The sequence below is a fragment of the Eptatretus burgeri genome, chromosome 8 (genome assembly GCF_056783735.1).
Source record: "Eptatretus burgeri isolate ZD-2024b chromosome 8, Ebu_testis_v1, whole genome shotgun sequence".
Taxonomy (NCBI): domain Eukaryota; kingdom Metazoa; phylum Chordata; class Myxini; order Myxiniformes; family Myxinidae; genus Eptatretus; species Eptatretus burgeri.
The window spans coordinates 101647439-101671244 of record NC_140968.1 but is presented as its reverse complement, the minus strand read 5'-3'; the positions used below and the strand labels follow the sequence as shown (position 1 = coordinate 101671244).

The 23806-nt window shown below is 44.7% G+C and overlaps 1 protein-coding gene and 1 long non-coding RNA gene across 6 annotated transcripts in view; one reads left to right on the top strand and one right to left on the bottom strand.

The window, feature by feature from the left end:
- LOC147022430 (uncharacterized) overlaps nucleotides 1-6258 on the bottom strand; it is a 61512-nt gene extending 55254 nt beyond the window's left edge. For 3 of the 4 annotated variants that reach the window (XR_015061250.1, XR_015061248.1, XR_015061246.1), the window contains exon 1: nucleotides 6041-6258. This is a non-coding gene — a long non-coding RNA (uncharacterized LOC147022430). Of the gene's footprint in view, nucleotides 1-280; nucleotides 322-6040 lie in introns of all 4 variants that reach the window. The other variant, XR_015061249.1, reaches the window with a different exon arrangement.
- A 220-nt stretch (nucleotides 6259-6478) lies between these two features.
- LOC147022429 (uncharacterized) lies at nucleotides 6479-20562 on the top strand. Of its 2 annotated transcripts, none has more exons than XM_085893314.1 (5): nucleotides 6479-6808; nucleotides 13469-13629; nucleotides 16366-18720; nucleotides 19124-19178; nucleotides 20417-20562. In XM_085893314.1, the coding sequence occupies exons 2-3, from the start codon at nucleotides 13502-13504 to the stop codon at nucleotides 18275-18277; spliced, it is 2040 nt and encodes a 679-aa protein (XP_085749440.1). In that variant the 5' UTR covers nucleotides 6479-6808; nucleotides 13469-13501; the 3' UTR covers nucleotides 18278-18720; nucleotides 19124-19178; nucleotides 20417-20562. The 2 variants fall into 2 exon arrangements, with proteins under 2 accessions (XP_085749440.1, XP_085749439.1); XM_085893313.1 differs by lacking the exon at nucleotides 6479-6808 and adding an exon at nucleotides 6834-7204.
- The last annotated feature ends 3244 nt before the right edge of the window (nucleotides 20563-23806 follow it).

The window sequence follows — 23806 nt, the reverse complement described above, 5'->3', positions numbered from 1 at the left end:
AACGACATCATCATCTGAAGTAGTCTATGAAGATTATAATATTTGTAGCATGCAAGGATATCAATTATAGCTGCTCAGACTGCGTAAAGCCATCGACTTACAGGAACAGAGCAACAGCTTTCTGTCTGCACTGTCGCTGTTGATTCGCTAACAAGCAATGAAACCGGCCCTGCAGCTGAGGGTGTGTGTAGCATTTGGATTCTCATGTGTGTACTATTTGTGAATGTCTTTATGGCTGTGGAGGAACTCTAGTGTGGGTTTGAAACAGCAAAGCACTTACTTTCGGTAGCCTTTCATGGTTGCTTTATGCAGCTTCTTCGGCTGGAAGAGAATGGGAGGAGTCGATTTATTTATACAATCCAAGCCACCTGGGTTAATTGATTAGGGGAGAGCTGATTGATCATTCCCTCCATACACAGAGGAGAGATGAGTTTGTTTTCATGATATATATATATATATATATATATATATATATATATATATATATATATATATATATATATATATATATATATATATATATATATATATATATATATATATACTAGCATAACCCGCGCTCTGCGCGACATGTTTGGGTGGGTGTGTTTGAGAAAGGAACTGATGCAGAGTATCAGTCGTAATTTTACTTTAATGCAGTCAGTGGAATACGATTTCATTGTTTCAGAACCATTTTATTTACTTTTATTGTACCATGCACCTCATATGGTCTTTCAAATAATGTAAGCCGAATATCACGTTACTCGAGCGCAGAACAAAGTCGAAGATAGCGCGACACGAAACCACAAACTCGGAAATAATAAATAAGATGTTTGTATGTATATATAATCTATTTATCACTAAAACTCTCATCTTGTGTATGTATATATATATATATATATATATATATATATATATATATATATATATATATATATATATATATATATATATATTGTTGCGGTTTTCGCGCCCGCCGGCGTGCGAACGGCCACGTAACTCGAATCGCGGCACGTCGCCCACCGGACGGACAATCCAGTCGTGACCCTCTCGGACTAACGCCGGGAACCAGTCACGGGTGGACCTTTCGGTCTCACCGCGATCGAGCCAATCAGCCCCCGCGTGGGATAGGGTTGCTCGCCAAATTCGACCTACCTAAGTACCCACGCGGAGGGTAGACCGGGCGATCGCACCTCGCCGCAGGTCGACTTCGGACACGGGCCACTTAAGCGACCCGTTCCGTACTATCAGAATAACCGAGCGGTGTTATCGTCGACCTCGACGGTTCGATTAATTATCGGGCGTATTCAGCCCACTACCAACCCTTTACGTGAAGCAAGATGGGGATTCAATGGAGGAAAAGACGAAGCGAAGCGGGAGAACAGTTCAACAATAAAGCACATTTATTCGCGACGAACGGAAAGCACACAAATACAATTCCACCAAATGCACACAAAAAAGAAAACACAATTCCATTTACACAAAAAGCAAACATAAAAGTGAAAACACAGTGCAGAGCTAATACCGACTACCGAGCACACGGCAACACTTACACAATTCTACTTCACAGACGGCGCCGACAACACATACCCAAAACCAAGGAAAAGAAATACCTCAAGAATGAGGTAGGCCTGAGGCCGAGACCGGGTCGGGCCTACCCGTCTGGTGATGAGACGCGGAGCGGCGATGGCCCCGCAACCCGCGGGCCTCGTGGACGGTGTCTGGTCGGGGTGGGAACGGGGCCCCCTTGGTCGCACTATCTCAGCGCGGGGGAAACAGGAGGGGGTTGCTGATGCTCGGGGTATAGAGGATCTTTATTATCCCTGGTGTGCGTCTCCACCTCGGCCAGGTCGCGCTGCCGGCCTCCCTCGGGCGTGCAGCTCCTGGCACCGACGCGAGCACCCCCTCGTCCGACTCTCTTCAGCCTCTCCAGCCACCGCAGGCTTCGGGCTCCAGACTTCCCCCGCCCTCGTTCTCGTTCGTTCCGACTCCTTCTCGTTCTCGCCTGCGACTCTCTCGTTCCGACTCCTCGTTCTCGTTCTGCTGACTCTCTTCTTGCTGACTCCTTCCCGACTCTCTTCTGACTGACGAACACCGTCCTTTTATCCCCCCGTAACTTCGCCTTTGACCCCCTCCCTTTGACCTTTCACCTCGCTCCCCATTGGCCCGAGAAAAAGTGGGCGTGAAGGCTTTTTGATCCACAAATTTGCATATATCGATCGCCCTGGGGGCGGGGCCAAATCGCCCCTCGCTCACCGATTGGACGGCAAAAAGTGGGTGTGTGTCGTTTTTGATCCGTTTTTGAAGCAGAAAATCCGTGATTTTGTACACGCTGTTCAACGTGCGCCCTACACGAGTCCAGCATCGGTGCCCATGAGTGGCGCGAGATGACGGTGATGCGATGGTGGCGAGTTGTGACGGTAAAGGTCATGGCGGTTGTGGTGAAGCGGCGTTGTGGTTGGTGGTTGTTGTTGTGGTTGTGATGGTGGCGATTGGTCCAAAATAAAGATAGTAAAAGAAAAACGGCTATCCTGAAGAGTCGCAGCTCGCATAAATGACATGTATTCCCACTAGACAACGGGTTTGGGCCTAACTACACATGCACTTACCGAGATACCTCACCTAAGGGACCTGAATGGTGGTTTGCGAATCTGGTAACCACAACAATATATATGTATAATCTTCTATATATTCGTAAAACTCTCATCTTGTAGATATGTATAATGTATATATGTATAATGTATGTATGTATGTATGTATGTATGTATGGATGTACTGTATGTTCCCGAAATACATCCAAAACGGTACACGATAGCGCAAACCTTTTAGGGCCACCTCACTCACCATTCGCCTGCAGTGTGCAGTATCAAGTTTCGTTAAAATTGGGCAACGAAAAAAAATTATTTAAAAATCAATTCCCGATTCAGCCAAGCACTCTTCGGGAGTATTTGATCAATGCAAACAACCTCAGCGGTATAGTTCGCTGGAGCTATCTTTTGTTTTTTGTTGAAATGATGTTTCTTCATCAACCGCTGTCACAACGTGAACCCAACGGGTTCACAGGTCGTCCAGTATAATATAATATTGTATGAACAAGTCGAGGGATGGGTCTTGATGTTCATTTTCAACTGACATTTGTATTTAAACAAAAGTGTTATTTCAGGTGAAGTAAAACAGAAGTTACGAGAAAGAAATAAGTCAAAATGTTCAACTAATATGCAAATGGTAAGTTTAAAACACGAGGGGATGGTTGAAGAGGGTTTCTTTTATAAAGAATTTCTGCATTTAATTTTAGTATTTAAGTTGATTTTTGTATTTTTACCTTGAATGTGAATTTTATCCAAGTTCAAGATGATGAATCCTGTGATTTGTAACTTATGTAGTCTCTTCATCCTGTGTCCAAAATGAGCAGTTGAGGCAGTTGTAACAAATTTATAAGAAGGAAATTGTGATGACAAAGCAGTGGCAGAGATAGACTGCTTTCTTTCGTGTCTCCTTGCAACGCATACCAGTTGATACACTTGCAGTGGAAATTTGCTTATCTGTACAAGTGTGACATTCACAATAACATCAGCAGAGCCACCACATCATCCTTTCCCGCTGGGGTGAGTTGACAGTGCAATGAATGGCAACAGCAATGCAAGCTTTGACGAGGTGGTTTGCTGTTGCCTTCCCATCACTCAGAGAAGGAATTTATAATTTGTTCAGGGTGCCGGCAAAAGTTCGCCCACTCTTCACGAAGGACACCATGGGGTTCTTTAATGACCACCAAGTAATGCTGGCAGATGGGACACCCAGCTTAATGTCCATCCGAGAGATGGCACACGCATTGATGCCCCGCCCTGCATGTGAAACACCAGTGTGGTGGTTTCAAGCTGGGCTCAGATTGGAACCCAGGCCCGACAGGTCAATGACCATTGTGCACACATCTCGGTCGACTGGCTCTCCTGCCAGCCACACTCATGATTGGACAAGGTAAATCTAACTACAATAACATACAAACTATTACCGATTATATACAGTATATCATGATATTATGCATGTGCGAATTTATTGGAAGACTTCTTAACCTTCGCATTTTCTCAAAGAAACAAAGGCAAAAAGCTATTACAAGAGCACTGTGTGTCTGTCTGTCAGTCGCTGAGTCCACACCGGTTCTCAGATCTACTGCAATTTATTCCAACCACGTACCTACCTTCCTCTTGTGATGCTCTGCTTTGTCGAATGCTTCATCTTGAATTTTTATCTTTTCTTTACAATTCATTATATGAAGAAATGGTGAAGTTCCAGAGGTCAACGTGTCAGATCTACCGGAGTCACACTATCGTATGATCGCTGAAGTACCTGGGTTCACCAAGGGGAAATTAAATGTTTCAAAATATTTCCTGCATGACAAATTGGTTGATGTTGGCCCAATATGTTTTTGTATGAATTACAATTTTGAGCGTCACAAAATGTGCTTGGACCACTTTTTATTAATTTTCTTTTGAAAATCGAACAAATCACGACAACCTCAACATACAATCTTCACAAAACACATTACTCAACCGCTCCTGGGAAAAACCCAGGCAGTGTATAAGAACATACAGTTGGGCTGAACATGGAAGTGAATTAATGAATCATTATGTTAATGTGTTTATTTTTAAACCTGGTAAAATAACAGGGACACATGGAAACACTGATAATTACCTCTACCACCAAAGGTGAAGGAGGTTATGTTTTCACCCCTTTCTGTCCGTCTGTCTGTCTTTCTCATGGTACATTTACGCATTATTATGCGAATTTTAGAATCTCCTCCTGTCAGACCAATATTTTGATCTTGTTTGCCAAAGAACAGTGTGGACAAAGTTTGTTAAAAGGGACAAAAAAAACAATAACGTGAAAAAGGATCTATTTTTATTGACAGAAAGTTTAAACAATGTCTGGGATGAGCTGGTCCAACACGGCATCCAATGTGGCTTCAAACGCAGCAATTGATGCCACTCGAAGCACATATTTTTAGGGAGGGCATTCCATGGGATCACAAATTGATGGGAAAAAGCTGAGGAGCAGAAATTCCTTCACTCTAACTGCTTGAAGATTTTCAAAGGGTGTCCACTCCGGGCGTTATCTTGATGAAAGATGAAAAACTCATTTCTGTCTCGGTTTTCATCACCACACACAATCTTAAACACTTCGAGAAGATCCCCACAGATGTTCCGGTGCCACATGGAAAAGAGGTTTTGGCGGGAAACCCTGACGTGGTACAGGAAGGCATGAAGTCCGACAACCATGTGGGTCGTGAGCCGTTGAACACGTTTGATTTTGTCGGGACCATGCTTGGACACAGTGTTCAGGTGGAGGTCGTGTGAAGGCCGAAGAGGCAGGGATAAACACCCACAGTGTAAGACAATTAAAATGGCAGGTTTAATGATAAATAACATCCGCCAGGCCATTCGCACAACTGCATCACATTGAGCCGAGGATCAGAACTCGAAATCTGGAGTGAAATCTGAAAATGTGAGGAAATCGGCGATGTTTTGTATTTTGTCGGTTTGTGTGGACCTTTACCGATCGGCTTGCTATCGCTTGCCAAGCCAGCCGTTCCTCATCAACCCTAATCCGAGCACTCAATGATGGTCCGGTTCGTGTCCCGATCGGGATGTGCAGTTGGGAGATGAGTCCACAAATGTTAAAATATTCAATTTATGCTTTTTCAGTTGAAAAACAATTAAAAAGCGAACTTAATATTTGAAATGTAAAAATCTTGTTATTTTTGTGATAAAGACCTTTATCGATACAACAGAAGGAATGAAATGGTCCGACACAGCGTGGCAGGGCCAGGGGGCCACAAAACAATGATGTAAAACCAGGACGGCCGTTCACAGTGACGTCACATTCCCACGGAAATCACATTCTCACAAATATCCATGAAGACTCCGGGATAAACAAAATGTCGAAATCCGTCACTGAAGCTTTTTAACGTTTATCAAACAAAGGAAATCGAACAAATTAAAATAAGGAGAAAAATATTATTATTATTAATGACGCAGTGAAGTGATTCTGGTTATGAAACAGATACCTGTGTGTTGCACGTGGATCCGAGGAGAAGAATTCCTTCAGTTCCTCCACGTTTCAACCAATCAAAACGACGCATCGCCTTTCCTCCTTGGTCATTACCTTCTGTCAGAGGTTATCGCCTCCTCTCCACTACTTTGACCAATCAAAGCTCGCTCCGATCCAGAACTTGTCAGAAAGCAGCATGAGGTACATCGCCGAACGTGATTGGTCCAATGGTATCACGTGTCGCCGAGAATTGGCGATTCAGTTTGAGGAACATCACGAACATGATTGGTCCGGTCCTGTTTGCTGGAATCCTCGTGCATCACACCGCCCACACAACACACGTGGTGTCCTTTGACCAATCAGGAACAGAGCAGTTACAGTATCGTTTCCTTCAGCTCGATTGGTCTTGTCCTGCTCGTGATGTTTTCGGGGTTTTTTTCGTTGTTGTTGAATCTGTGAGGAGATTATTTTTTCGTTCTTGTTGTAAGTAAATTCCAACTCCTAATGCATGACGAAATACTTGTTTTTGGCTTATACGAGAAGCGAACGTAGAATTCTTCTTCCATTCAGGTCAGGGTCAGATATGGGAGCATGTGCCAGAACAGCACGTCGCTGCGTCCACTTTCCGCCGGTACTCCAGGGACCTCCGTCTGGCCATCCCCCAGGCAGATGCCAGGCCCATCCCCATCTCCTTGAGATGATGGTCAACCTGTTGCAACCACGAGGCACGTGGTCGACCCACTGGCCTCCTCCACTCATGAGACTCCCTCGCTGAGAGAATCTGGTGAGCAGGATCAGAGTCAGGAAAACGAGCCACATGTCCATACAGCCGCAACTGACGCTCACGGACTATGCAGGTAACAAATCTCATCCGAGTCTCTCTCAGCAACTGCTCGTTGGACACAAAATCCGTCCAGCGATAGCCAAGGATTCTCCGAAGACACCTGGTACCAAAGGAATTAAGTCTCCGTCTCAGATCCTTGGTCAGTGTCCAAGTCTCGCACCCATAGAGCAAGACTGGAAGTACCAAGGACCTGAAGACTCGTACTTTCGTCCTCCAGCACAGGTACCGGCAGCGCCACACCCCATGATCCAGTGAATCCATGACTCCCCAGGCCCGACCCAGACGTCTATTGACCTGTGACTCGCAGCCAGCAGAGACATGAATATCACTGCCAAGGTAAGTGAATCTCTCCACGACCTCAACATCCTCACCACAAACAGACACAGACAGGACAGCAGCATCCAAGATGTCACCGAAAGCCTGGATCTTAGTTTTGACCCAAGAAACCTGTAATCCCAACGGCTCCGACTCCTCATTCAGCACCTCGAGGGCCCCCAAGAGGATGTCTAAAGTCTCCGCAAAGATGACTGCATCATCTGCAAAGTCAAGGTCCGAGATCTTGACATTCCCAAATGACGCACCGCTGGTGACCTGGTCTTCCCAACCTGACCTGGTCTTCCATTCGCTTCTTAAATATTTCAAATTAAAGTCTTTTTGCGATGAAAACATAAATATTACCCAAACATTACCTTCACAACGACAACGACACCGCCAAGAACACGATCTCATCTGAAAAAATAAATATTACCTCAACATAACCTTCACAACGACAACTACACCGCCTTGAACAGGATTTCATCTGAAAAAATAAATATTACCTCAACATTACCTTCACAACGACAACTACACCGCCTTGAACAGGATCTCATCTGAAAAAATAAATATTACCTCAACATAACCTTCACAACGACAACTACACCACCAAGAACACAATCTCATCTGAAAAAATAAATATTTCCTCAACATTACCTTCACAACGACAACGACACCGCCAAGAACAGGATCTCATCTGAAAAAATAAATATTACCTCAACATCACCTTCACAATGACAACTACACCGCCAAGAAAAGGATCTCATCTGAAAAAATAAATATTACCTCAACATCACCTTCACAACAACAACTACACCGCCAAGAACACGATCTCATCTGAAAAAATAAATATTACCTCAACATCACCTTCACAATGACAACTACACCGCCAAGAAAAGGATCTCATCTGAAAAAATAAATATTACCTCAACATCACCTTCACAACAACAACTACACCGCCAAGAACACGATCTCATCTGAAAAAATAAATATTACCTCAACATCACCTTCACAATGACAACTACACCGCCAAGAAAAGGATCTCATCTGAAAAAATAAATATTACCTCAACATCACCTTCACAACAACAACTACACCGCCAAGAACACGATCTCATCTGAAAAAATAAATATTACCTCAACATTACCTTCACAATGACAACGATACCGCCAAGAACAGGATCTCATCTGAAAAAATAAATAATACCTCAACATAACCTTCACAACAACAACCACACCGCCAAGAATAGGATCTCATCTGAAAAAATAAATATTACATCAACATTACCTTCACAACGACAACTACACCACCAAGAACAGGATTTCATCTAAAAAAATTAATACGAGAAGTGAACGTAGTATTCTTCTTCCATTCACTTCTGACTTTACCTATAAATTGTTCACAACAGAATACGCAATTTCCAGTTGCTTCGGCCTGGATTCGGGATCAGCGATCAAATAATGTAAATCATGACTAAATTATTTTTTGATGATGCGAGAGATATCTTTATTAAAATCAGTGGAGGAAATATACACCATGTCTGATATTACTTGGGTCTTTCATGTCTCCGACGATGCCTTTATCTCCCGGCATGCATCATTCCCCATGACAAAAACCAGAAAGAAAAAATAACCAGAAGCAAAAAAAAAAAACAGAAGGAAAAGGGTCACACCCAACGACACGGATTCCAAATTGCCATGGTATTGTGTTGTTGTTGTTGTTGTTTCCTATTCTCTCAAGTGCACACATTAAGTATGAAGCTCACTGCGTTCGCCATTAAAAAGAACGATGGCAAAAGAAAAACTAAGCTTTCATCGTTCGGCGCGAAATGCCATGGTGAGCGGAAATGACGTCTTTCTTTCGTTCGAATATGAGAGGGAAGCGTTTCTTGGTTTTTTTTCCGTCAAGCAATACATTCAATGGTTTTCACATACATAACACATTGGTTTCACAAATTTCCATTGAAATATTCGGGTATTTCCGGAAATTTTCGCCATTTCAGTCTCGGACACGGACTGCCATCTAGCGGACGGCCGTGATTGGCTGTCTTGAGGCATGTGGGGGTATGGGGGGGGGGAAGGGGGACACCGGAGACGTGGTGGCCAACGGGGACATTTCAAACTCGATGCAGTTGCATACAGCGCATGCGCTGTAATAATAAATAATCAGATTTCCGATTACTCACGATGTCAGCGACTTTATAACAAGGGTTATCATGAATAATATTAATTAAATAAACACACATCTGTTGTGCAGGGTTTCTCAAGAGAATCCCAACTGATAAAAATGAACGTTTTAAATCCTGTTCTCATTGGGGTGAAAGATTTGAAAGAGAAAGGACTCGTGTTGTTCATCAACCTTGGGTCACGTGGTTTTCACCGGAAGAGGTTATTTGGAACAAAAATATATAATTATATCTTGGTTGAGATACCAATGGAGACGAGGGAAGGGGGCGTGGCCACAGTCCATTGTGACATCACAATAAGAACTGCAACAATAGAGAACTCTTTAGACAGGGCGGTATCATTAAATCTTCAGTTCGTGGAGAGCCGTGCACCAGCCATGTTGTTTCCCATCGTGCTGTTTGTGCTCAACATCCTCGGAAGTGGAGTGTCCCGTCCATCACAGCAGGTAAGTGGGGATTGTGAGAAATAAAGTATTGTACTTGGGGAAGGTAAACAACACGTTCGGAGTCACTTTCTTTTCAGCTTGGTAAATCAGGATCGTTGGGAGGATTTAAAATGGGGGGAGTTGGTTGGTCTTGGAGTGAGGGGTGTGTTGTTTTTACAAGTTTGACCAATCAGAGCATGATGGGCCGTCCCATCGAGTTCAGATCAAAGTTTGAATTTAATTTCAATTCACCAAGTGATTCCTGACAGGAAACACAACATGTCAGAAAAGGGAATACACAGATTTACATCCTTGTCGTCGACTTCACTTTTTATCATATCACAAGTACATTCATCATCTTGAAACATCTATCATACAATGTTGTTTTCATAATTTGTTGATTGAATTTCTCCCATAACAAGGCTGAAAGCAACTCAAGGTTTTTGGGTTGTATACAGTACGTACTGTAATCAGTAATCACACCGACTCCAATCAGGTGATCACCAAAAAATTGGTGATATTGGCCGTGTGTGTGTGTGTGTGTGTGTGTGTGTGTGTGTGTGTGTGTGTGTGTGTGTGTGTGTGTGTGTGTGTGTGTGTGTGTGTGTGTGTGTGTGTGTGTTGTTCAAAAGCAAAACATTCTCACGTCTGACTCCCCAACCTCAACACCCCTCTCTGTCACTCTTTCTTTGTCCCATCCACACTCCTCCCCTCCTCATACAGTGCAGCACCCTCCTTCCATATCCCTCTCCATTGTTCTCGTTCTTTCTTTCTCTCTCTCTCTCTCTCTCTCTCTCTCTCTCTCTCTCTCTCTCTCTCTCTCTCTCTCTCTCTCTCTCTCTCTCTCTCTCTCTCTCTCTCTCTCTCTCTCTCTCTCTCTCTCTCTCTCTCTCTCTCTCTCTCTCTCTCTCTCTCTCTCTCTCTCTCTCTCTCTCTCTCTCTCTCTCTCTCTCTCTCTCTCTCTCTCTCTCTCTCTCTCTCTCTCTCTCTCTCTCTCTCTCTCTCTCTCTCTCTCTCTCTCTCTGTTGTGTCCGGCCAGTGGTTACCTCTGAGCGGTGTTTGTATCCAGACTTGCCAGTGTTGTATTTATCTCCGGACATGGCTGGGTGGCGAGTGTCTCCAGACAGCTTGGATCCGGACACGACCGGGCATTGTTTGTCTCTGGATTTCTCTGAGCGCTGTTTGTCTCCAAGCGGTGTTTGTCTCCAAGCGGTGTTTTCCTCTGGACATGTCCGAGTGGTGTTGGTCTCCAAGCAGTATTTCTCGTATAAAATGGAAAATCATTTTGATGAGACTATGAATCGGAATTAATGCTCCACCACACGTGTGCCTTCCATTCTTCTCACCTCACGGTGCCGTCACTTCCTCCACCCCTCCTCTCTCTGCTTTCCTCCTTGCTCCCACACCCCTCCTTGCTCTCCCCCTCCACCCTCCCTCTGCCCCCCTATTTTGTCCCAACTTATCATTATACCGATTTATATCATTATACCGAATAATTTCATGATTATTATACCGAAGTCCTTCGTGTTCTTTATGCTTCGACTGTTCCTCCGCTCGTGTCTGCCTGCTTAGCATCTTCCATTCAGTACATTACAATTCCCATCAGTGAAGTGACAGGTAGTGTTTGATAGTCTAAAATACTGTTGTGGTTGACGAAATTCGCAAACCACCATTCAGGTCCCTTAGGTGAGATATCTCTGTAAGTATATGTGTAGTTAGGCCCAAACCCGTTGTTTAGAGGGAATAAATGTGATTCATGCGGGCTGCGACCCTTCAGGATAGCCGTTTTTCTTTACTATCTTTATTTTGGACCAGCCGCCATTACTACCATTACTACCACCACCAACCACGTCTCAACAGCCATCACACAACAACCACCAACCGCAACGCCGCTTCACAACAACAGCCACGACCTTTACCGTCACAACTCGCCCTCGTAACCATCGCATCACCGTCATTCCCACGCCGCTTGTGGGCACCGATACTGGACTCGTGCAGGGCGCGCACCGAGCAGGGGTGCAAAAGCGCCGGCCTTTCCGAGGAAAACGGATCAAAAACGACTCACGCCCACTTCTGTTCCGTCCTATCGGCGAGCGTGGGGCGATTTGGCCCCGCCTCCAGGGGCGTTGGAGTGTGGTCGCTATATGCAAATTCATGGATCAAAAAGCATTCACGCCCACTTTTCCTCGGTCCAATGGGGAGCCAGTTAGAGGTGAAGGGTCGGAGGTAAAGGGTCGAAGGTGAAGGAGCGAGGCCACGGGGTATATAAGGGGCTGCGTTCGTCAGTCAAGGCAGTTAAAGAGTTCGGAGGGGAGAGAGTGAAGAGTTCGGAGCCAGTGAAGAGTTGGGACGAGTCAAGAGAGGAGACGGAGAGGGCGGTTGGACGGAGCTGTGGAGAGGTGGTGGCGGCGAAGGTGGTCGAGGGGGTGCTCGTGTCGGAGTCGGGGAGCTGCGGAGGGAGAGGCCGGCGGCGCGACCGAGGTCGTGGTGGAGACGCTCGTCGCGGGACCCGAAACAGGGAGATATCCACCCCCCCCCCGAGCATCAACAACCCCCTCCTGTTTCCCCCCGCGCTGAGATAGTGCGAGAAGGGGGCCCCGTCCCCACCCCATACCAGGCAGTCCCAGCGAGGCCCGCGGAGTCGGGGCGCCAGCGCCATTTTGTGGCTCATCACCAGACGGGTAGGCCCGACGCGGTCTCGGCCCCAGGCCCGCCTGCCCCCCTCATCCTTGAGGGTGGTCCTTTTCTTTTGCTTTGAGTATATGTGTTGTCGGCGCCGTCTGTGAAGTAAAACTGTATAAGTGTTGCCGTGTGCTCAGTAGTCAGTTCGCTCTGCATTGTGTCTCGCTTTTACATTTGCTTTTTGTGGATTATTGTGTGTTTCTTCTTCTTTTACATTTGCTTTTGGTGTAATTGTATACGTGTGCTTTCCGTTCATCGCGAAATAAATGTGCTTCATGTTGAACTGTTTTCCCGTTTCGCTTCATCTTTTCCTCTATTGAATCTCCATCTTACTTCACGTAAAGGGTTGGTCGTGGGCTAAAAGCCCGATAATTAATCGAACCGTCGAGGCCGACGATAACACCGCTCGGTTATCCCGATAGTACGGAACGGGTCGCTTAAAGTGGCCCGTGTCCGAAGTCGACCTGCGGCGAGGTGCGATCGCCCGGTCTACCCTCCGTGTGGGTACTTAGGAAGGTCGAATTTGGCGAGCAACCCTATCCCACGCGAGGGGCCGATTGGCACGATCGTGGTGAGGCCGAAAGGTCCACCCGTGACTAGTTCCCGGCGTTAGTCCGAGAGGGTCACGACTGGATTGTCCGTCCGGTGGGCGACGTGCCGCGATTCGAGTTACGTGGCCGTTCGCACGCCGGCGGGCGCGAATCCGCAACAATACATACATCAAGCAAGTGGATTATCAAACACTCGTCCCAGAATGCTTTACCTCCATGCCCTTCGAATCTCCTCTCTCATCATCACTCGGTTATTACATAAACGAGTCAACTCTCGACCATTCCATGAGCCATCGTGTTTGTGTTTTAAAAATATCAAGATCATGTTGTTCTTATTTTGTCATGAACTTTTAGATTTTGTAAAATATTTGTAAAAACATTGTTTAGTTAATTTTAAATGAAAAATAAACATTCCTCCTTCCCCTGCCCTTGTCTATTTCCACAGGTTTACCAGAATGATGCTGTTGAGGATGGAGGGATGTCTGTGGTTCGCGACGTCGCGTTCATCGTGATTTCCTTCCTTTTATTTTGGGTTGTAATCACATTTGATCCGTCATGTTGGTTCAACAACAAGGGGAGCCCCAAAAGAAAGCTCTGCATTCACTGGTAAAGAACACAAGTGACTTATTCATCAATATCTATCATACCTTCATCCACGAGAGAACAAGATCGCTCAGATATTTGGAGAGAGTTTATTGTGTACGATGATATGTTGGATTAAAAAGGACGAGAATTTTTTTTTCTTACAAATGGAATGTGTTGTTTAATTGTTGGAGGGGATGATAAGGTGTCCAAAATCCATTGGTAACATTTTTTTCATCCAATGTTCTGGGGCCATTTTGAATTTCAAGATGGCCACCATGTTACACCAAATTTCCCAACAACTTGGGCTTTGAATGTCATATGAAGTCTATTTTGGTGGCAATACCCACATTTGTCATACAAAGAAGTTAAAATTTTCTCAAAGTTCTGGATGGCTGGATTCATCTTGGATTTCAAAATGGCTGCCATGAACAAACCCACTTTTGCTGCATTAATCAAGTTAAATTTGGTGTCAATACCTCATTGGTCATTTGCAGGTCCGGTGGAACTTTGGAAAGCCTTCACTTTGGGAAGCTGTTTGTAATTAGAGTTGTGTATTCACTAACCTGTGTGTCAAAAAAAACCTGCAAAAGTTTCAGCAGTCTGTCTTGTAATTCATGAAAAATCTGCACTTCTGCAATTCAGCAATGTCGATATACTGCCCCTCATCAACTTGGTCTTGCAGAACACTGAAGAACTTTTAGTCTGTGGCAATAAATGCAACACTCACTGAAGGCTGGATGATTCGTACCCTGTTTTCAAGAGTTTTCACTTCATAACATGGACGCTGAATGTGCTTTTCCCAGTTTTTTGTGAAGCAGGACGTGCAGTGTTCAAAACGTCACGAGACAGAAATCTCCAGAAGACAGAAATCTCCAGAGGATGAGACAGTGAATCTCCAGAGGATGAGACAGTGAATCTCCAGAAGACAGAAATCTCCAGAGGATGAGACAGTGAATCTCCAGAAGACAGAAATCTCCAGAGGATGAGACAGTGAATCTCCAGAAGACGAGACGGTGAATCTCCAGAAGACAGCATGTCGGCAAGCCGAACTTTCCAGGCATCATAATGACTGCTGTTTACAATTAATTGGATTGTTTCCTCCCATGTTACCAGGAATTGTCCCTTCTGGAGTTTTTCATGTACTTTGGGCTCTTCCTCATCTGTGATTCGTTGACAAAATACACATTTTGATTTGACAAACACTGTGCTGTTGAAACCAGTATATTTAATAGATTCTGAAGCACTGGGTCGTCCTCTTTGTCAGTGAAATTGTCTTGTGAAGGAACAGCAAGTTTGCTTCTTCTTTCATCTCGATCCAGGTGACTCAGTTTTATCCAGGTGACTCAGTTTTATCCAGGTGACTCAGTTTTATCCAGGTGACTCAGTTTTATCCAGGTGACTCAGTTTTATCCAGGTGACTCGGTTTTATCCAGGTGACTCGGTTTTATCCATGTGACTTGGTTTTTTAATGTCAATCTCTGTGTAAAGTGGCTTTCTTCGCTTTCAGCTTGTCTACTCCAAATCAAAGCAGCCTTTGTCCAACTCACACAAATTCTGGATTGTCATAATCTGCCTGTTCTGTGCAGACTTTGGAAAAGTTTCAAATGCTGATTCCTTGAAGGTTCTTTCTGTTTTAAGTATCAACAAGCTTTTCATCAGTATCTGTCTGGCAATACAAGAAGAGTTTAATTCTGTTATTGGTTTGTTGAACGGGAGCTCTTTTGTGGATGCCATCATGTTTCCCATAACATAAAGTGAAACATGAGAAGTTGATGATGATTCAAGTGATAGAACAACGAGCTCTTTGTTTTTGTAAGAACAATCTATCTGAAATAATGAAGGATAACCAGACATGGATAGATTCCACGTGATGATTTCCTTGATATTCAGATTGATTTTGTTATTGAATGTGTAAACAGAACATTTCCCAATTCACCAAATGCTTGTTCCTTGTTGCCTCCGTATTTTGTTAATTTTTAACACAGTTTCCTCATCGTTCTTGCGATTTACTGAGTGATACTTTCTTCTCACACAGCTCTTTCTTTCTCACACTTCTTTCTTTGATAACTTGATCCATGGTGAATGTTCTAAAAAAGTCCATTTACCATTATCTTCATCGATGAAGTATAAGTGATGTAATTTAATTTCTTTATACACAGCACGTGATGATATGAATGATGTTCCACGAATGTGACACAAGTTGAAACCTCTGACTGGATTTTATGTTCACACAAACTGACAATGATGTTTTAAGGAAGACTCTTAAAGGTGACTCATTTAACATTTCTTGTCAATATAAACGAAAACTCCAGCTACTAAGTGTTGATTTCCAAGGAATAGTTTGTTGGTCAATATCAAAGTTGTGGGAAAAAATCCTTATGAAACGGCAGGTATTTTAAAAACCCAAGATACCCACCAAATGACGTCATGACAAAATGTTACCAGTGGAATTCCAGCAAAGTAAGGCTTGATTTACAAAAAAGTCACAATTTCCTTCTTCAGCAAAAACAAATGCCAAACATCCTCGACCATTACATGAGATTCTTCAAATAATCAAGTGTGATTCATCGTTCCACACCGCTCCTCCGGACATTGTTTAAGTTACATCTGCATGCTCCATATTCCGTATCCTCCAGAATTGTAACACTCGTGGAACATGTTTGTTTATGCTTTACAAAACCATGTGTTCAATACTTTTCATGTGATGAAAAACTTCATTTAAGCTTGAACTGAAAATGTTTGTTTGTTTTGTTGCAGTTTACGATGTCGACGCAAAGTGAAACGGAAAAATGAATCAAAACTTAATCCACCGTTGGTCACGGAGGTTCGGGAAACCGAACACCTTGAGATTCAGAAAGCAGAGGGAAAGGAAGTTCTGGAAATTACTGACAAAATGGAGTTCACAACAAAACAGAACTTTGGTGATGATGAACAAGAGGAAGAATATCAAAAAGAGAAAGAAAAGGTTTTACGAGCAGAGGAAGAAAAGCTTCAGGAATATGAGGCTCGGTTGGTCGAAAATGAAAGAAATCTTGTACAAAGAGAGAAGTTTGTGCAGGAAATGGAACATGAGTTGATGGAAAAGGACGTGCAATGGAAACTGGAAAAAGAGTTATGGCAAAAGGAGGAAAAGGACCGGAAGAAAGGAGAGGAGGAACAGCAGAGGCAGAAAAATGAAAAAGAACAGAGAAAGATAAATGAACAGTGGAGGAAAAATGAGGAAGAACAAAGGAAAAATGAAGAAAAGCTCAGGATGAGAAAGAAAGAAGAATCCGCACGAACCAAAGACCAATTCCAAGTCCGAATGTGGATCAAACGCAAAAATAAAGAACTTAACCAGAAAACGCTGGTTGTGGAAAATAGAATGTTCGAGATTCAGAACTGGAAGAAACGTGTGCAGCAGCAGGAGCAACACCTGCAGAGAGGTAAAGAAGAGGAGCTGGAGCGACAAGGTGCGTTTGAAGCATTAATGAATGGGAAAGACGAGGAGATATATCAACGACAGATTCGTATGCACGAAAAAGGAGAGGAGCTCAACGATGGAGAGTGCAGGCTGCGTAAATTGGAGGAAGAGATTCGTGTTCGAGAGAGAGAACACCAGGAAGAACGAAAACAATGTGAAATTAAATGGGAACTGAAAGAGTTCATGTTAACGGTAAGAGAGAAAGAGATGAGGGACAGAAAAAATAATGTGGAGGGAAGGGAGAAGGAGGTCTTGGAAAGAGAGACCGAAGTAAAAAATACAGGAAAGCTTGCTGAGAAAAACGAGGAAGAGATTCGTGTTCGAGAGAGAGAACACAAGGAACAACGAATACAATGTGAAGTTAAATGGAAACTGAAAGAGTTCATGTTAACGGTGAGAGAGAAAGAGATGAGGGACAGAAAAAATAATGTGGAGGGAAGGGAGAAGGAGGTCTTGGAAATAGAGACCGAAGTAAAAAATACAGGTAAGCTTGCTGAGAAAAACGAGGAAGAAATGCTTGGAACGAATGACGAGCTGCAGCAGCAACAGCAGAAAGAGGGCAATGTTGGTTTGCTGCCGCCGACTGAACCGAACCCTCACAGTGATGACGAGCAACAGCAGCAACAACTGTACAGTGATGTCCTCAAAAAACAACCGAAGCCTCAACGTGAAGTCAGGTTACGTCAGCAGAAGCAGCACGATGTTCATCGGCTGCCACCCAAACGGGAGCCACAACATTCTTCTCAATCTGAGTTTCTCAAGGACGAAGGAGCGGAAATTGAAAGGCGCAAAAACAACCTCATGTTCCGTGGAGTGAAGGAGGGAAAAGGTGAACATGATACGGAGGCTGTGGCAAAATTAATAAAAGCCATGAACCTGGACATCGAGCCTGAACGGACTTTCCGCATTGGACGCTATGTTGAAAACAGCTCCAGACCCATAAAAGTTGTTTTCAGATGCGAGTCTGACAGGAATCAGGTTCTTACGAATAATAAGAAGATCCGGAATTTGAATGATCCCTCTCTGTGGACAAGAAATATATTTATCACTCCAGACTACACTCAGCTCCAAAGAGAAAAACAAGAGTTGCTGCTGAGTGATCTTGACAAAAAGAGAGAAAGTGATCCAAATGGGCAATACACCATCAGAGGAGACAAAGTCATCCTCCTGAAGAAGCCCAAGGACAACCCTCATCTCCGTAGATGAGGACCATCCCGTCTCATCTCCAAAGATCACCACCGTCCCTCCTCATGTCCCATCTCACATGATACAGTGTCCTCATGCTCCACACTATAAAAGAAAGACAGTATATTCTATTGAAAACAATTTCCATCAACACACGGTCTCTTCCAAACAAGTGAATTTACCTGAGATCATATCGGAGCCATAACCGAAACCTTTTTTGGAAACTCCAGTCAAGGATAGGGAATTTCACTCCTGATGGACATTTTACATTTCATCAGAACACGAACCTAAACTTTTGGAGTGAAGACACCAAAGCTTCAGAAAACCATGGTGGGGTCTCATTGTTGATGAAAAGCAATTAATCACCAACTTACGTTTCTCATTGACTGCATCCTCAACGGAAACCTCACCATGACGAATGGCAGCAACAGCAGAAGCCATATGCGATGCAAGACCTTCAACAGGTAAGCACTTTTCGATACCTTTTGACAGGTCGGGTGAACACACCGAGTGCAAACACAGCTCACCCCAAGATCAAAACATGAAGTTGAAATAAATTTTGGCACTTTGTCTTTCAGAGTCATTGCTGTTTACACTTCCTTCGATGAAGAAGAATATCATTAATTGTGGAGATAATTGTAATTATAATTTTTGTGGGAAGGTAGCTTATGAAATGGTTATTCCCATGCAGAATATAGAACAAGAACTTCACCTCCCTTCGATTGGATGAGATCACCTGATTCACCTTTTCAACGATTACCTGTTCCATCCATGCATTTCCTTCTGTGGCCCTTTCTGAACAAGTTATTAAACTGATGAAGATATCAATGTGTTTAATCTTTCATATTTGTGTTGTATTTCCCAAAGGCCCCTCAGAAGGTGCTCTGTCCAGCTCACCTGAAACCATCGTACCAGTTGGAACGTAAGTTGCGAAGATTCTTGTCTTACATCACAAATTATCCAAATTTATCTTACTATTTATCTCCCTCAATGAGGCTGTCTTTGGCCCTCTCACTCTCTCATCGCAGGCAAGTCGGTGGTCTGTCTTCTACCGTCTCCCCCCCCCCCCGCTCCCCCCATATTTCCACAGGGCATTCAAGATCAGCCAGCAGCCCCCCTGGTAAAACTACCAAAATCATGAATCACTGCTCACCTTCACTCTTTCATTCCTCTTTTTCCCACCTTTGGAATAAACTCCCTCTCTCTTCAATCCCATTCTTCCCTCCAGACCTTCAAAACAGCTGTTCAGCACCACCTATCATCCCCCTTCCAAATCATCGATCTTTTCTACCCCCATGAATCCACCCCAAACCCACCTCCTTCAAATTCCCTGCTTTCCTTCCTGAAAGTCCCTGTAATGTGCATCTTGTATTCCCCATGTCCCCCCCCCCATCCCTCTCCCTTCCACAGATCTCCTCATGTCTTTGTTCCCCAATGTTTTGTCCTTCCCAGTCCTGCCCCTCTTGTCTCACGTCCCCCTTGCTGTGCGTTTGTCTCATACAAACCTCGACAATGTATACAAAAAATAAAAAGATATATTCCAAACTTTGTCTAAACTACCTGTTCTTCACCTGCATCATGTCCCATTTTGTCTGTGCCTCAGAAGGGTTGAAGACAAACAAATATTTTGCTGAACACGAATCCAAACAAGCATCATACAAATCTTCTCGTTGGTGGAAGTCTGGCATGAGTGTTCATGTATCCGTATCAAAATCATTGCGTACACCTGGACGATCATTAAAATTGTTTGGATAATCCAGTGGGAGCTTGTGATGAAGAAAATAAAGATTTAAAGTGTGGGTAGTCTCATTCTCCCGAAGTACAGGTACTTAAACCTTCCATCGACCTTATTTCATCACTTGTACCCTTTTAGTGTCGATGTGTGTTCATTTGTCATTTCCTTTCTTGTTTAAAATATCAAACGAAAACATAATTCCTAGTGAAGGGAATTAAAAAATTGAAATGAACACATCAAGCAGGTGAGGTCTCTCCTTGATTCGTACAATCAATGTCACTCATTAAGGGAACTGCAGCAATTAACCCTTGGTCTTCACTGCATGTTAGACGAAATCACTGTCCATCAGTGCCTTACTTAATTACTGTACAAACACATTTACACTCAAACATTGTCTTTCGTTTTTTTTTTCTGCTTCCATTCAGCTGAGACCCAGCATACGAGTCGTACCTTGATGCACAGTGTACGAGATCTACCTTGATGACCCAGCATACGAGATCTACCTTGATAACCTGGGAAATTCTACCTTGTTGACTTTTCTGATTGTGAATTTTGTGTTATTTTAATTCCTGTGAATAAAGTTAACCAAAAATCTCTTCTCCTTTCGAGTCATATTGTTGCGGGGCCGGGCGTCGGCCGCGAGCACGACCGCAAGATGGAGCTGCAGAGTCGGCTCAACGGAAATTCAGATCGTACTTCTTCGGAAAAGTCCGAAGAGTACGGGTCCTTTTTTGGACCGTGAAGGGTCAATATTTCCACCACGTGGTACAGGGTTATTTGCCAAATCTTCAAAATACCAAGAGACCACGTGGTGATCTACCGAGTCTTCACACTCTCGACGGCACCCGAACGGAACGAGCTGCTTCGCGTGCTCGCTCCGTGTGCGTCCCGAGCGGTTTGATCGCGGAGTTCCGTCGGTCCGATTGTCCCGTTACAATAGCCATGGTTGTTCCCCAGCACGCGACACGCTCAGTCAATGAAAGAAAGGACGAGGACGAGCTGAAACATTGAACAATAGGATATTTATTTACAATAGGGAAATGAGGGAAGCACGTAAGGGCAGAGCTAAACCGACTATTGAGAATTGCAATTATATACAACAAAGGCACTGAACAGTTTACTACTTCAAGACGGGGCCCACAGGACACACACACACACACGCACGCACACACAAATACCCCAAAATGACCGGACCAATTGGTCTTTATTGAGACTTAGCTCGGACCTGTCCGCCTCGTGCGGTCTTCAAGTCGAGTCGGTCCGGCGAGAGGCGAGCCGAATCCAGGCACCGGCGAGCTACCCCTTTCGGTTCCTGCTGGGGGGGGGGGCGGTGTCTCTCGAGTGCTTGATCGTGCAGCGGAGGAGGAGGAAGAAGATGACGATGACAACGACCAAGCCGGCCAGACAGACTCCTACGCCTTCAGGTCAGGCTGCGAGGATACTCTGCTCCTTTCTATCCTCCCCGGCGCGCCCGCTCAGGCGACATTCGTTTCATCATTTTTAGGCGTGGCTCAACCTTCTCCAAACTTGGCGCTTTGCCAAGCGAGCGGCGGAGAATGCCGGGAGCAGAGGGCTGTCGTTGTTCTTTTATTCCGAGCTAAAGTGGTCCGCAGTTATTGTTATTGTCGATGTTGTTAAATAAACAAAAGAAAAACCCTAACTATCAAAATAACTACGCAGCGCATTTACATTTAATCACCCATTAGACAAGGGCAAGGAAGCTATCTATAAAACACATACTTACCGGAATAACTAATCTATAGGACCTGAATGTTGAGTGCGATAGTTTTCCAAATCCGCAACAATATAACATACAAGTCAAAGGAACGGTGTGTGATATATTGTTATGGAAATGGCTCTGAGGGGATAACAAATCTTGGAAAAATTTCAAGTGTTTGTGTATTTGTTTGTTTCTCTTTCACGAGGGAACCGTAGCACCCAGAGGCCCCATATTTTGGGTGAATGCACTTCAGAATCAGGGCAAGGTTTTAACTGAACGTATGTTGGCCTTGAAGGCCGTTTTTGAGACTAAAGGCCACGATCAGGTGCATATTGGGATGTAAGGTGAGGCAGCACTCAAAAGGTAACCACCATGAGGCCAATAACTCCAAATATTTTCAATGTCCAACACATCCTGAAACCAGGTCAGGAAGGTAGGAAACCCCCAGGTCAGGTATGGAAGCGAGACGCTGCGTCCACTTTCCGCCGATACTCCAGCGGCCTTCGTCTGGCTATCCCCCAGGCAGATGCCTGGCCCATCCCCATCTCCTTGAGATGCCGATCAACCTGCTGCAATCAGGATGCACGTGGTCGGCCCATTGGCCTCCTCCACTCACGAGGTTCCCTTGCTGAGAGAATCTGCAGGATCAGCGTCAGGAAAACAAACCGCATGTCCATACAGCTGAAGCTGATGCTCACGGACAATGCAGGTAACAAATCTCATTTGAGTCCCTCTCTCCCTCTCTCCCTCTCTCCCTCTCTCCCTCTCTCCCTCTCTCCCTCTCTCTCCCTCTCTCTCCCTCTCTCTCCCTCTCTCTCCCTCTCTCCCTCTCTCTCTCCGCTTGTTGGACACAAAGTCCGACCAGCGATAGCCAAGGATTCTCCAAAGAGAACTGGTATCAAAGGAATTAAGTTTCTAGATACAGTCTCCCCAAAGATGACTGCATTATCTGCAAAATCAAGGTCAGAGATCTTGACATTCCAAAGGTTGCACCACAGCTTGACCTCTCTGACATCCTCCCCAGAATACAATCCATATAAGCACTGAAAAGTGTGGGGGCCAGTACACACCCATGATGACCTCCAATAGCAACTGGAAACAAGTCAGAGATGGTATCACCACAACTCACAGCACTCTCAGAACCAGAGTATAGTTTAGACATCAGATTGATCAGTTTTGGTGGCACCCCACGAAGACCAAGAACCCTCCAGAGGGCATCCCGATTCACTGAATCGAACGCTTTACAGAAATCAACATCAGCTACAAGCAGCCCCTGCCGAAACTCTCTATTGCATTCGGTGAGGACCTGAAGAGAAAGGATACGGTCAATCGTTGACCTCTTTGGTGTAAAGCCTGACTGCTCTGGACGCTGGTGCTCAAACAGATGGTTGCGAACCCGATCAAGAATTATCCGAGCAAAGACCTTGCATGGCACTGAGAGCAGCATCACCCCTCGGTAGTTGTTACAGTCCTGGCAATCACCCTCCTTTCCAGAGAGGGACAACAAGGCCTCTCTTCCAGTCAGTTGGGATGAAGCCTGTGTTTCAGGCAGAGCACAGACACAAGTACAGCATTTCCATCAGCCTCGAGAAGGTCAGCATGGATGCCACAGATCCAACGAGCTTAAGCACATTTCAACTGGTTCACCGCAGCCTGTGTTTCCATAAACGACAGTGGATCACAGTTGATTGGAGGGTCAGCAATAGGGATAGCAACACTATGGACATCCAACTCGACAGCTGCATCAGCCTGGTACAGCCTCTCAAAGTAACCGGCGCAGCAGGCCCTCACTTCGGGCTCCTCTGTCAAGACCCCACCACCCTCTGCTCTCACTGCAGTACACCGAGGGATGGGCTTGGAGGAACACAATGTGTGAATTCCCCTGTAAGCAGGATGACACTCTTTCCCCCTCACATATCCCTCGCACGCAGGCCTCCTTGTCCACCTTGAGCTCACAGACAGTTTTACGCCTCAGCTCCCTGAACTCAGCTCTGCTATTTAGCCTGACCCTGCAACCCTGTTCAATGGTATCCAATGCTCTTGAGAGCCAAAATTCTTCTTCACCCTCCGGTGAGTTCCAAGACATCCACCAGCA